General features: G+C 33.1%; 1 protein-coding gene across 12 annotated transcripts in view; it reads right to left on the bottom strand.

The window, feature by feature from the left end:
* Positions 1 to 15,600, bottom strand: part of LOC100645915 (potassium/sodium hyperpolarization-activated cyclic nucleotide-gated channel 2) — a 212,374-nt gene that overhangs the window by 37,742 nt on the left and 159,032 nt on the right. For all 12 annotated transcript variants that reach the window (XM_048408274.1, XM_048408264.1, XM_048408271.1 and 9 more), the window contains one exon: positions 1,458 to 1,621. In XM_048408274.1, the coding sequence (XP_048264231.1) occupies positions 1,458 to 1,621 (164 nt within the window). The remainder of the gene's footprint in view (positions 1 to 1,457; positions 1,622 to 15,600) is intronic.

Genomic DNA, 15,600 nt, shown 5'->3' with positions numbered 1-15,600 from the left:
TGTACCCCTTTAGACATTTGTGATTTAATAAAATCGCATTTATTGTACGTTGCTAATATTATTATTCCACTACAGGACACAAACCTCGAAATTCCTTGAAACAACAAATCCTTCTTCCTCATACTAGAAAAGACATGTATTAAAAGAACACGACTTTTCATATAATTTTCAACATTCACGTAGCTGCACATGAAAACGAGAATGCCTGGTATAGTTAACTGAATCGTCGCGTCGGTCGTTTAGGGAGGAAGTAGAGATTTGGGTTGGCCCGATGAGAGGAGCATGGAATGGGCGACAGAAAAATGAGAAGAGGAACGAGGTCGACCATTCTTTCCTCAATGTCCTTTTCCCGACGTGCACGCGACAATGCAAACTTTGCATCGCTTCTGGCTTCCCCTTCCGCGGACACGAGGTTACCATTAGTCCCGATGTGATCGTCCAGCAAAATGCCAAGTCTTTCCGTCGCTTCTTTTTGTACCTGGGGATCGAACGATTTTAGCTGAATACTTCAGCACACCGCCGATAAGGCTTTGAAACGAGCAAGCGGACGGAGCTCAATTGGAATGAGAAACTTTTTAGACGACGAGATTCGCGTTAGCAAATGGTCTTCGAATCCCTAGGTTTGCCTCCTTCTTTTTTATTATCGTGCGACTTTAAATTGTATGAATGTGTCTTTAGTGACCGATTGGTGATTGTTATATCTAGACTGCTGACTTTTATGCATTTATGCAATATTTCAACATACACAAATGAACAGGATGAATAGAATACGCAAAAATATATGAAATATCCAAAATGAAGTGCACACTATAACTTTCAGTAGGCGAAACAGATTTCTATTTGGATTATCTTTTTAATTTGCGTTGATAAAATATGAACCTACGCAAAAATTGTATTTATATTACGGATAGAAATTCTCTGAGTAAACAAATATGCAAGCAAAAAGATAACTGTCGAATATTTTATGATTTCGAAATGGTTGAAACAGTGTTTCATAGGAAAACGAAGTTTGCTGAAAGATATAACCAGCTTTTTTGATTTTTTTCTTCCTTTTATATTACGTGTACAGATTGTATACTAAAATACAGATTCCGGCAATGTTGAATATGTATTTATGTTGAATTTTTAGTACAGAACATTTGTATTCCTTCTGCGAGAGCGAACATTGTAATTTTTCTCGTTTTTATCTCTTTTCTTTAGATAGCTTACAATCTTTACTGTCGTGGTTTTGATAAATCGTTATTTTTCTGCTTCTCAGTTTTCGTTATTTTAACTGGTACACTGATGATTATTGATTATCTTGCTCTCTAAAACGTTACATTAAATGTTATTTGTGCTTTTGGACGTTTGGATAAATTGATTAGGATATTTTATTGTGCGCGACTAATTATTACGTGCACTTTTTAAGATTAAATTTTTTTAGTTTCAAATTACATGAGTTGCGTATGTGTACTCACCTGTCCTGAAGTTGACGACAATGTCTATGAGGAATATCGTGTCGGAAAGGCAGTTGAAGGCTATCCACCTAGTGCTTAGGTCGTCATTGAAAAAACTAATGGCGACTGGCAGAATTATCAGATTAGCTACCAGCAGGAGGAGCATGCAGAGATCCCAGTAGAATCTGAAATCAGATACGAAATCAATGTTATTAATCCATTACTCTCCATTACTTGCAAAATATCTACATTACTATGTAATAATATTGCTTGTCAGAAAAATGTCCAGTTGATAATAGAATTAATAAAATTTTTCAATTTCTATTGAAAAGCGCGGAATCATATAAATCTGAATATTATGAGCCGTTATTGTCAATAATTTTCGGCAACAACCCTTAATGTATTTGCGGATAACAGTTCAACGAACAGTAGAATTACAGTAGAATAATCGTCTTAAGTAGAATATTCCGTAATGGCCAGACAAAACGTAGTCTAGCAATGAACATTGTTCGATTCACGAAAATGAGATGAAACATAAACTTCTTATATCGGTATCATTCATAATCAATATTTTAGGCATTTACGTATACACTAACACTCTTAATTAGCATTTTTAATACTCTTTTCGCAATAATTGTATACCTGAATTTCTGTATCACAAGGGAATTTACATTTTAAAAGGAATTTTACTTTAGAAAGTAGGAAGAATGCTAAAGTCACTGTACAAGGTCCTAAGAAACTTTTTTCCAGTATCCTTCGTACTTTCTTTATTTTTCTTTTAAATACTTTTGAAACTGTTTCTTGCAATGTGTTTTTCCATTTTTTATTATATCGCATACCGTTGATGTTATTGACTTTGCAAATTACTTTGACAAGTGGAACGAGCCTTAAAATTAACATTCCAATATCATAAATGAATACTTTCGACGAGTCTAAAAAATCGAAGTCTAACTCACAGCAAATATCTCAACAAATGTGAAAGTTGCGAAAATGTGTTTCAGATGAAAGTAGTTGGATATCAGAGAACATGCTAGCAGATCGTGCTAATACCTTGTAAAGATAAAGTTTCTTTCTCGAAATAGAAATATACGTCCTTCAGTACATATTTTTATACTTAACACTGAAACATTTATATTTCTATACTTTTATATATAGGATGTTTCGCTTAAATCGTACATCAAAATCATTTCCTTTGCTACTAGAAATAGCAGAAGTTTACAACAATACAACACATATCAATATATATATATATATATATATATATATAAGTGAATAAAACAACGTTTAATAATGTTTCAGTGTTTGTGAAATCATTTAATGTTTTCATAATTCGATGTATATACATTTTTTAATACAAAATATCTATGCCTTTGAAAAATATGCGAACAAATGTCATGTGATTCAATCGCATTAATTAAAAAACGGAAAGAAAACACTCACAGGATGATTAAAACGAAACGTTTTCCTGTCTCGTGCCATTCAAAAGCTCTCAGCTTCCTGTCTCACTAAATTAGCCAGTTCTTTTCTTTTCATTCGCAGGATCAGTCACAGCCTTCCCTGAATTTTGCACTGGAATTTTGTAATCCAGGCCCAACGTGTAACCTACTTATCTCAAAAGGCTGCGGCCTTCTTCAAACCGGTCATTCCATTTATTGTCTTTCCGGGCCAACTTTACTCAATTACCAAGACCTAAGCCAACGTTTTAAGCGCATCTACCACGTGCTCTGCTCGCAAACGTCGACCAGAGATTTTATTTTCATTTTGTATACGGTGGAATGCTGCGCCTTACGACGAATTTACGTTACCCGAATTCTTTTCGTACCGTTTCTCGACTAATGAGCTGCTAAAAGGGAGAGGAAGACGGAATATCGGTCGTAAAACCGCAAGAAACGCGCGAAAATTCCGTCAACAATGACCTTTCCTCGCAAATATTGATCGAGGCTCTTGCATTTTATTACTGCACTTCAAATATACGAAGTGTTTCGTTTAACTTTAGGATCTGAAATATTCTCTGACGTAATTAAAATTTCATAAAAATACTTCTTACGAAAGTTGCTTCTTTATAGCTTGTGTTTCAACAGTCAGAATTTACATACATTTTTACCACCTGCGATTTATGGAAATCTTTAAACGAGGTAACAAATATATATTAGATTGGCTTCCCAGCAATGACGATTTTGTGGATGTGAAAGAGAATCAACTTTATTTCATTTAGTCAATTGTGTAACATCTATATTTTCTACGATTGTATCAATGCTTTGAAAAATATTTTTCATTTAAAAAAGGGCTATATTTTTTATTTAAAAAGAGACTTCCATTTAAATAATTTCGTGTCTAGAGAATAGACAATTATAAATAAGAATATTATATTGGAGAGTAAAGAATGTTAATTAAAACCAGTAGATTTCGTTCCTTTTGAAGAAAAAATCGTTAACAGAAACCACTACCGATGACGCGATATATGAACCGTTCACAGGACAAAGTGGTTAATTATACTTCTTGAAATTTTCGAAATCTTAGTGCCAATGCGTTTGATCGATGCTTCTCTTATATACATTTCATCATTTTCTTTACTTTCCGTGTTGTGGACTTAACCAAATTGGCAAATAAGCACCTCGTGTAATTGTTTCGCGTGTGTACGCACGAAAATATGACGCACCAGATACGCTTTTCGTTCTCGGTTGACCTAGAAGCACTCGTGAAATCATTAAAACGGCCCTGGTTGAATAAGAAAAATGACGATTCGCCGTTATCCCAGTAAAAGATTCAGTCTTGTCTGTGCGCCAAGTGCATTGCTTTTTCTCGAAGACACGGAAAACGCGAGCTGAGAGAACGTTTTCCAAGGGCGAAAGTTTAATTAACAGACCTCGGCTGCTTTTGTTTCGACTTACTTTCAACTTCACCTTTTCAGCGCTTAAGTAGTCTAGGGGTCTAGGGGTTTAAACGAAGTGGCAGCTTTCGAGACGGCGGAAATATTGTTGCAGCTGTTTATTGTAGATTTTCGGTGCAAGGAAGATTGTAATTGCAATTAAAACGCAATAATCAATTTAGAAGATGCGATTAATTATTGTTCCGCCTAGCTTTTCGTTAAATTTGCGTTTAATTAATTTTTTCTCAAGTTTCCCGCATTCAGATTTGACGGAAGTAAGAATATTTTCTGATTCGAAATAGCGCGTGGTTTCTTTAATTGCAAGTGACTGACGAGAAAACGAGATAATTAGAATAGATTAAGTAATTATACATATGGCTAACGACCGTTGATGACGCTTGATTATACAATTCACGCACAATAATTTCTTGCCGGCCAATGAATACTGTTTTAATTGTATCATCATTGGTTTCAACTTTGAAATCGTTCAAATAATTATGAACGGTTGTGTTATAATCTATGACTATTCTCTGGTTAAACTTCGCACTTTCGCATTATAATTTCTACACATTTTAAAGAATAAATAACAAGAATTTTAAAGATGAATATTTCTTCAATTCGAAGAATCAATAAAAGAAAATTCTATCGTTTGTGAAATGAAACCGAAACCATTTCCTGAAGAGCCAAAGAAACTCCTCGTAGATCATAACAAATATTATAATCTACAACTATTATTATCTTTACACTGTTGAGTTACAATTTCTGTGCACTTCAAAATCTAAAATTAGTCCCTTGTCGACCGATACCTCTCCAATTCGAACAATTCAAACCTGCATGTTCTTCTTTTACCATAAAAAAAAAAGAAATAAATACTCAACCCTTTGCGAAGTGAAACTCAAACGATTGCCCGAAGAAGCAAGGAAGCTTCGCTACAAGATAGAAACAAAAAGAGGGAAAGAAGGGTGGTGAAAGCGCAATTTCTGAAAGGTCTGCTTTAATCAGTTCGATTCCAGGCCAGCCAGGCAACATTGGCCCACTTTGCCGAGTAATAACGTAGCTACATCGCATTGGGGCAATAAATGTGCTCGTAGCTCGCACGAAGCTGCTACAAGCTTGGCTCGAAAACAACCATCGAAGAGGAGGGCAGTTTTCTTCGTCAGCACGCACCGGTGAACGCGACCTCCCGTCTTGACACTTTCGGTGGAAAACCAAGTGGTTGTTTATTCCTTTCTTCCACCCTCATTTCGAGACCTGTCTCCACGTTTCCGTGAAATTTCTTCTCTTTCGAGGCTTTGTGTCTTTGATAGAGCGAAAGCTGCAAGCTTCTGCGAACTTCTTATAGAGATGCTTCACGTTTATTATGTCAGAGGATAGTTTAGATTTAAATGGAAGCATTGAACGTTTTTAGCGTTGGTGTTAAAAGCTTTTGTGAATTGAAAATGAAAAATGAAATGAAAGTGAAAATGAAAAAAGCGATTATTAATAAGTAAAAATAGTATGTTCAAATAATTTTGTACGATAGAATTGGCGGAATTTTATTAAAAATATATTCTTTTCTCCGATTAGTTTTAGGCACCAGTAAACACAAGCAAACAGTGTTTTACGGATATATTTAGACAAAGATTCTTAGCACTCTAATCAGAGATATGTGAATGTTTATGAAAATTCAGCGTAACAATAAATAGAACTAAAGAAGTGAAGCTTGGGTAGAGATTTATCCCAGTCGCTAAGTATTATTATTTTATGACGAGTACTATATTTCCTGTATCTTATTTTTTGCGTGCTATGTGGAGTGTGTTCTATGATATTCGCGGGCTTTTAAATTTCCGATAGCAATTGAAGTTCGAAGAATTTTTGTTTCAATGCGTTTGTAAAAATTCGCCAGAGATTTGTGAATTTTTAATAAAATTTCAACAATTCTCTAATATAAAATTCTTGTTATTTTTATCTAGTGTCTATTATTTTGTAGAAAATGATATTATTTTAGCAGAATATTATAATATAATAAACATGATTTTGCAAACATTTAATTTTTATTATTTTAAATATTTCAATGAATATTTTATAGCCATTGATGTATTTTGATAAATGTATTTAAAATATGCAAGTCCTTTTTACGTTTCTTCTTTAAACAATAAATCGAAATTTAAAACTCCCGAAATTTTTTCTGAGAACTTTCATAAAACCACTTCAAATATTCTTTCCAAGAAAGTGAACAGTTCTACATTCCAGAGAATCTTTTGCAATATTTCTAGACGGTGAACGTGTAGGACGATCCACAGAATATTCTCCATTCAGTTGCTACTATATTTCATTCATTATCAGATCGTACGGACGAATGAATAAAATTGTTTGAATCAGAATGAAACTAAAGAATCGTTTTGAAGGCTCTTTAAATATTTACCCAACCTAAAATTAAACTGCCATTTGACCGCCATAAATAAAAAGAGCGGGGTGAGGCGGGGTGAAAACGATACGATCGAACCGGAAAGTTACTACAGCCCACGCGTTTTCCAATTCAATTTCAATCCCAATACTTTTAGACTCCTCTTCAAATGTTTGAAGAAAGGTTAATTACGAAGATGTTCGATCACGAAGAAAACAGCGAATTGATATCGCATTACAGTTTCTTCATTTGAAAATCTACCAAAATGAAGGTATTTACCCTTAAGTAGAGATGTCAATAATTTTGCTATTAGAAGTGTAGTCTGTCAGATTATGTGATTATAACCAGTTTACAGATGTCTATGCATTCATGGAAAATTTACACGAGCGTATAGAGTTGTGTCATTACTACCAACTCATAAATAATTGATAAAAAAGGGTATTTTTCTCATAATTAAAAAATATTCGATTCTGAAATGGTTCCTTTTACTCTTATCACTATTTAAAATATCTGATATTCTGAATTTAATAAAGAGCTATCGATCCATTAGTTTCACATACGTTTAAATATATTCATCGATGAAACTGTGTGTTGGAATTCGCGTTAAACAGCCTTCTTCGAGTCTCTTTTTCTAACACCCTGTACGTGCCACTAGACACTGACCTAAAAGCGTCGAGAGATTACGCCTTGGCGATAACCATATCCCTAAGAGTCGAGATTTATGCGCGACTTTTTACACGAGAATCTGTTTTAACGAGCACGCCGCGTGGCCAGCTCCGCGAATTCCAGACAATTTAGAGCATTTTCGAGCTTGTCTCCTGCCAACATTTTCGTTGGAACTGGACCTATCGTTCTCGGAAGCTGGAGATATTAAATACCTAGTTTTATTCCGCAGTTGCTATATTATTCGAATACGGAAAAAACAAAGGCTGCAAAGAATAGAATTTTTCTACGCTTTTCATGCAAACTTTTGTTAATAATTCTTAGGTTATCGTATAATAGACGTCGTTTCTTTAGATAAAGTGTATTATGTATAACTAGTTTTGAATGATAACTTTTTATTAAAATCAGATTCATCTAAATTTGTTTGTACAATTAAGTGATCATAATTAAGCGATCATTGTTCCTGATCTTTACACATTGAAAAGAGTTGCTTCTTTAATCGTAAGAAGACGCAAACTCCTTCAAATTTCAAACTTGATAAATTGTATGGTATCAGAATTTGAAAATTTCTATAAGTCGATTGTATGAAAACTCGAAGCATTTAAAATATTCTTAGAAGTTGGCAATCAATGGACTTCCACGAATACTTAGAAACTTTTTAGCGATGTAATGTCATAAAGCTTGTAACAAGTGATCGTACAATGGCTCAGAATTCTTCGAATGCTACTTAAAGTTAGATGCTGATAGATTGTTCCCGTTTAATGCAATGATGCAAATAAGGATTAATGGAGTAATAACTCAGGATGAGAATTCGCAACCCTTGCCTCAACTATTTTGTATCATGCTTGTTAGAACACAAGTCTGATTAATAGTTTCTCGAAGACTAATTTACCTGAATTTAACTAACATCTACCATTTCTAATTTCTCTTATTAACAGTATTTATATTACTTTTATACCGACTCTTAATTTCCGCCCTTTGGTCGTAGATGATCGTAACTTTTGGATTAGATTTGAATTTTATATAATAAACAGTAATTTATGTGACATGATAAATTTTATGATATAGAATATTAGGTGTCTTTCTTTTACAGACCCATCTTTTACAACGATGCATTTTTATACAAACATAAAACCCAATCTGTCGAACGTTGTGATCTTTATTTTGATAGAACAAAATGGATTATACGTAATTCCATAAAATAAGATAAAACGAGAAATGTTGTGCATCCATTATTTCCATATAAAACGAAAGAAACTTTTCGGACGACCTCATAGAACTTTCATTGTTTTGGATTACAATTACAACAAATATTATGATCATAGTAAATATTAAAAATATCAAAAAAATATTTCGGCAAAACTTAAACATATGAACAATGCAGTAGAACAAACAACGTATTTATTTGCCTAAATATCTGATCTCACAGAGGCCAGTTAATAGGGAATCTACCGTATATCGATTTATCGATGTTATCAATATTTAGCCGTAGTGTTATCAATAGTTGTAAGTGCCTTCAACGCTAGTTTAGAATAGTTTCAAGGGAACAAAGTTCGATCTTAAGCAGAATCCATGTATCGAGACATGCGGTGTATTCATGAATTATTGCACATTTCATGGCCGTATGAACGAGAACAAACAGCACCATGGTTCCTTGGGTACCTTCTTCGAAGCGAGTTATGACAAAGGACCGTTGCTCGACCGACTAAAATCGATTTTCATCTCGTTGAAACGCGTTGTTCGTAGTTGAAGTGTAACTAGCGATCCAACATTGTGCACAGATTTCTATGAAACTTTGCGAGCTGATAGGCAATTGAAGAATATTATGCACACACCAGTCTATATGCATTGAAACCGAAACAGTTTCCCGAATGTTTTACTGCGAGCAGAAAATTTTATGCCCATGGGATCGAGTGTTTGTAACTCGATTCATTAACTGATATTTCAATAACAGTAATAGTAATATTATATTATTATTAATATACTAATTGTTATTGTCGTTACAATAACGTTGTCTTAACTTTGAATTAACTTCATCGTGTATATTGAGTCTTGCAATATTTTATGAACATATGCTGAAATATATAATGTAGAGGTGTATAGTTGTCGAGCAGCTTGCAAAGAGAATAAAATATATTTGAAATACATTCTTGAAATAGATCATGTATATATTAGGTTGTCCGAAAAGTTTCTTTCGTTTCATAAGGTGATAATAGATGAACAACAATTTCCGTTTTATATTATTTTATTGCATTAGATATGATCCATTTCGTCATATTTCTATTATTATGTTCGTGCATAATTCAATAAACTAATATAAAACAAAAAACATTGTGTGTCTATTATTTTCTTATAAAACGAAAGAAACTTTTCGGACAACCTATACTTACATATGTATATTTGTCTCCATTAAGTCACTTTAATTATAATCAACTATGTGTTAATACATTTAGATGTACATTATAAATCATTTTAATGTAAATATGTATTTAAAAAATCATCCTCGACGGATAATAATAGAATGATCATTTGCAGCAAGCTGCTTTTTATCTTGCATGTGAATTAGGTAGCATTAAATAAAAATTACTATTATAACATGAATTATTGTAAATGGTATTATACAAAAATTACTATGTCTTTTTACTGCTATTTACTTTACTTTTTACTATTCTTAAGTATGAATAATTACGAGGCGATTTTGGAGTATATTCGAGATGCAAATTTAAACTTTCGTTTACTGAAATCTCAAACAGCTGGAAGATGTTCGTCTTCTTTCCGGGAATAACATTAGCATTTGCCATTTTTATAGCGAGTTCCTCGTATCGGGATTGTTGTACGCCATTTCGTAGAACAGACAAACGTTCCACTCCGTTGATTGAGAATGCATAATACAGCAGCAGCCACGGATCGCACGAAATTCCGGCTCGAATCGCGCTTTCTTAAAATATACATAAGCGATCGCTGTTGCTGCTCGTACCGTATGCATCGATCACATGATAGAAACGAAAAATAATTGCCTATACCAAGAATTATTTCTGTCGCAATCATGTCGTGTACAGATTTTTATTTTGGACCTTCGTTATTACAGTTGATGGTGTGATCAATCACCTTCGACATGTTTTCTTCGCAAAATATCGATAGTAACTTTGCCTCTGGAGAAATTTACGGAAATTTTAAAGCGTTAGTGTAATTTAATAATTTCGAGAATTTTTTGTAATTTTGAGATATTGCAGTTTAGGGTAGATGATTTCATTCGCTTTTAGTGATTTAGGGAAGTTTTCAAGCTTTAGTTATAATTTTGTGATTTAGAGAATTTATTGCGATTTCTAAGTGGAAATCTAGGGAATTCAGAGACCAAGAAGACTCACTGGTCAGAATACCTTTTTAGAATTTAAGGATTTTTAATCCGAAACAATTTTGAGTAACTTCGGAGAATTAAGGATTTGGAGAATATACAATGATTTATAGAAAAATGATTTTAAATATGGAAACTTTTCGAAAGTAACTTTACTGTATTTTTATTGGAATTGTAATTATTACAAACAATTAAGATTATTTAAATGCATTATTTGGAAACATCTTTAAATTAATTTCACAGATCAAGTAATAGTTCAATTTTAAGTCCTTTAGTTTAGTTCCCAGGGAATTTCGCTTTTTCCCTAGCGTAACAAATTGAATAGATAACATCTGCGTTCGATGTTTGCTTTTTTGTTCACTATGCGACATACGTGACGAGTAAATTATTGCAGTCAATGAAACAGATGTTTCAGTCTCATGAATCGGAAACAAAGGAGGTTGATGGAATTGCGATGAGATATACTCACTTGAAATCTCCCAATAGCGAGCAATAAATTGCTAGGGTATTTCGCTCTCCCATAAAATTTTATAAAAGCAATATTTTCGCATTTCCTACAGAGGAACTTTAAACCACGCACTATTTCTTGATCTGTTTCATGTTTTCTCTCCATCGTTAATAAAGTGTTCAAGGAGTAGATACGTTAAAAGATTAAATATCTCGCAGATCATAAAATTATATTCTCTTAAAGCACTAAAAATTCTATGACAGTCAATTCGAGAAACAGCTGCAATTTAATCGGATATATCTCTTGTTCAAATATCAATCCCAAGAGAGCACCACCATTCGTTTCACTCAATTCTTGTTCTTCATCTACTTCGACAAGTGCATCCTTTTCTATTTACTCTAGCTCGTAAAATCAATCTCACACATTTGGACAGAACTGACTTCTTTTTCTCCTATATTTTATATGCATTATAAGAATTTAGTACATTTACCTATTATTTCATTATACAAAATAATCCGACAGATAGATTATATCTGTATATAATTATTTATATACTCCATTTTTCACCAACGACAAGATTCGAAATTTTCATCAGATTTTTAACGCATATTCTTTTTTATATCTTGCTATCTTAGATTTTACAGAGAAAAAATGTGCTGAACGATATCTTCAAGCGTAATTTTCCGATTTCTAGAATTTGTGGAATTTAGGAATCTTTTAACCTAGGATAATCTGGGACTTTTCTGATCTAGAGAAATATGGAAAATTTCTAGTCCAAAATGATTTAGGGATTTTCTAGTCTAGGGAAGCTTTAATAAATCAACACATCACACGAATAGGTTTAGAATTTGAGAAATCTCAAACTCATAATGCTTAATGACTTCGAGAATTTTTTGGAATTTTGGGAATTTTCTAATGTAACAACGGAGGATGCATTTCAATTGAGACAGAATATTTACTTTGAAAAGTGAAGTACCTACTTTCAGAGCGTTTTAAAATCTCACACAAAGGATTTGTGACCTACCTAACCTAACTCCAATCATGGTTGAGTAGAAGCGACTGAATCTTCTTCCCGTTTATTTTCTATTCTAATTTCAATTCTATTCCATTGTGCCCTTTCCATTGTAATCCATTTGTTTCCACATAATTTTTACCATTCTATCGTCATTTTCCGAACCATTCATTACGCCAGTGACCGATTCATCTATTATGCTACACCTGATCAAGCGAGGAAAACTCACACTTTCAAGTCGTATTCAGACCTATTGAACGAGACCGGTCATTAGAGACCAGTAGTCAATGTATTCAGAGTTATCAGCTAATCCACCCAACAGCGATTGGTATGTACAGAATCCTCCTGTCGTCTAATTGACCAATTCTTCAGGTCCTATTGTACAAGCAAGGATTGAGAATTTGACCAATGGGACATGACTGATTGCAGATGACAACTGTCCTGCTTTGTTTCCCTTACGTAATTTGTGAAAATCTCAGTTTCTTCCCTTTTCACTAGATTCTCTTTATTTCACATTTTACTAGCTTTTACAGAATGATACTGTAAAATAATCTACTATAGTATGATGATGAGATGATACTTGGACGACTCGTAAGTTTCTAATTACTTTATTTCCTATTTTGTTCCGTCATTAATCATCGATTATATTAAGGAAGAAGAAATTTGATATAAATCGGTGCATTTGATGTTAAGAAGATTTATAACACAACTATGAAATTTCATTTCAATGTGGTTTTCTAAACGAACTTTAATTTGGGAAAAGTGTTCTGAAGATTTCTGCAAATGCAAAACGAGAACTTAGGGAAGATTAGGGACGTTTCCTATTCTATCTGAGAAACTTTTTATTGAGTAAATTATTTCAAACAGATTTATAAATGAAGAGATCATAACAGCTTCGTTCTAAGACCTTTTGAATCAAACATTGTTGAGTCGATAATTCTTACAAGTCTGGAATAACATAATGAAATAGCCTTCGAAAAAATATGTTAATTATATGAAAATTATTTGGATTAAATATCCAATATTTTGGAGAAGCTACGAACAATGAAACTTTATTGCATAATACGATGTTTGACAAGCACCGATGTAGTAGCTTGTTCGATGTGATTGATTAGTTTGTTTAAGCAACATTGTTTGCGATTAATAAGGGAGTTGTAGCAATAGATTACAATACAAATTATGATAGCTTTTAATATACGTAATAGGCTTTACTATGCGAAATTTTATGACGTAAAGGCCGTAAAATAGAAATTTAATTCACTCTAGCATGATCATTTGTTACTCGTTTCATTTCGTTAATCATATTCGAGACTAAACTCCCTGCAAACATTTTCGAAAATAACTCGTACCATACAATACAGAGAAGCCGCCTCTGTTTCAACGCTGAATTTACCTGCGAAGAGTCTGCAGGAATTAATCAATGTCTTCGAGATTAACCCGAACTGGTTCCTCGATATTTCACGGTGCTCGACGCGCTCGCCTCGAGTTCCTCGACACTTCATATACTATGCTGAATTTTAGTCGCATCAATGAAGAATTAAGTGGCCTGGATTTTCGTTCGTGACGTCTTTGACGAATGGTACACGAATGATATCGTTAGAACATTTTTGATCTTTCGTAGATACCGAAACTGGTCAAGTGGACAACGATTAAACATGGCGAATGCTATACGTTGGAAAAATAAGTTCGAGATTTCTGACAATATTCAAATTTGTAATTTAAAAAAATTATAGAATAATTATAGCAAAGAGGGGACATGGAAGTAAATAATACATATTTATTGTATGAGAATTTTTAAACTCGTAAGTTAACAATTTAAAATAAAATGAAGGATATCTGAAATTTGAACGCATTTATTAAAATAGTAAATTTGAATTATTATAATATATTAAAATAATTACTGCGCTAAGGACAAGAAATTTATCACTACATGCGTTTAATGTAAAATGATACCTAATAAATTTATACGTAGGATCAAAGAAATAAATGTAAGATCGCTATAATGTAGTAAGTATACACATCGATATTAAAATATTAAACGTAGTAATTAAAATAATAATAAAACGGTAGAATACTACAAGCAGAACAAATGTGTAATTCTTAAAACGTGAATCGCCTTGAATTTATGTTTTATAAAATAGAACACCCGTTTAAAAATGGAAATTGAAACTCAGTAAACCAATACACGGTAGTTTCATAACAAACAAGAGCAGAAATATTCACTCGCGTATTTAGCAGAAGTAACACGTGTCTAAAGGCGAGGTTAAGACGCGTGAAAAATAATTTACTTCGTTCTACAAATATTTCTTCCAACGCTGCCACTCGTTAGACATATTCTTAAATTATATGTTTGCGTGCATCATAGCTCAATGATATGAAAACGTGTTACCAAACCACTGGTTCCCTTGATACAGTTTGTATAAGGATAATTGATCAGTCACAGGTGTTTCTGCGTTACCAGGTGCACGTTTAATGATTCAACCTATCTGTGTTTCAGATAATTTATTCGTAATAAAAGTAATTTATGGAGTACACTAATTAAACACGTAAGTTCTTTTTCTCATTTAAAAGCGTTTCCCATAAAGGAGGCACATGCTCTTTAAAAAAGATCTACCTTTTTATTCGATTTCAATATTATGTTAGATCCTAGATAGGCAGATTTCTGTACGTTTACGCAAAGTTTAAACGTAGACACGTTCAATTTATGTTAAATATCGTCGGGTATGCTAATATTTATGATCGATAATGTAAATGGTGTTCTGTCATGCGAAAACAAGATTATCCAAACAACGTGTACCATGATTAATTCGTTTAATTAAGATTTCACACTAACTCTATATTTATGTAAATATTTTATAAATAATCGCAATAAGTAACAAAACTTAATGTCATAAACAAATTATTTTCTTTATAAACGAAGAGTTACATGCTTTCAAGAATCTTTATTTTTTCGATCGTTCAAATTTGTAGTTTTCGTCTGTGTCAGTAAAATTGAGATCTGGGGAAATCTGTTTAAAAATAAACAGCGTTCGCCGCTTTTCCATGACTAAAAAAAGAAGTGACCGTAAAAGTTCAGAACACGGACTCGACTCAAGCCGACAAACATTTTAACAAAATATTTCGCCTTGTATTTTTACAGCCTCTCGCGACATATCCGTGAAACGAACGTTTCTGGATTCCCAAACAGTAGCCGGAACAACAGCCCAGGAAAGCAAATAAAAAGAGGGGAGTCGAAACAAATTTCTTGACGGGATTTGAATGGAAATTCCTTTTCTCGAAACATCCATAAATTTTACTGCAAACATTCATTGCGCGAACCTTGTAAATATGTATTCTGAAACGAACTCGTAGTAGATCAAACGAAATGGCGTGATGAAATCATGCTCGACAGATTTTTTAAATGGAATATTTTAAATAGTCACTATCTTCAA

Source organism: Bombus terrestris, chromosome 8 (genome assembly GCF_910591885.1).
Source record: "Bombus terrestris chromosome 8, iyBomTerr1.2, whole genome shotgun sequence".
Taxonomy (NCBI): Eukaryota; Metazoa; Arthropoda; class Insecta; order Hymenoptera; family Apidae; genus Bombus; species Bombus terrestris.
The sequence above is the reverse complement of the archived record's forward strand: the minus strand, read 5'-3'. Positions and strand labels throughout refer to the sequence as shown.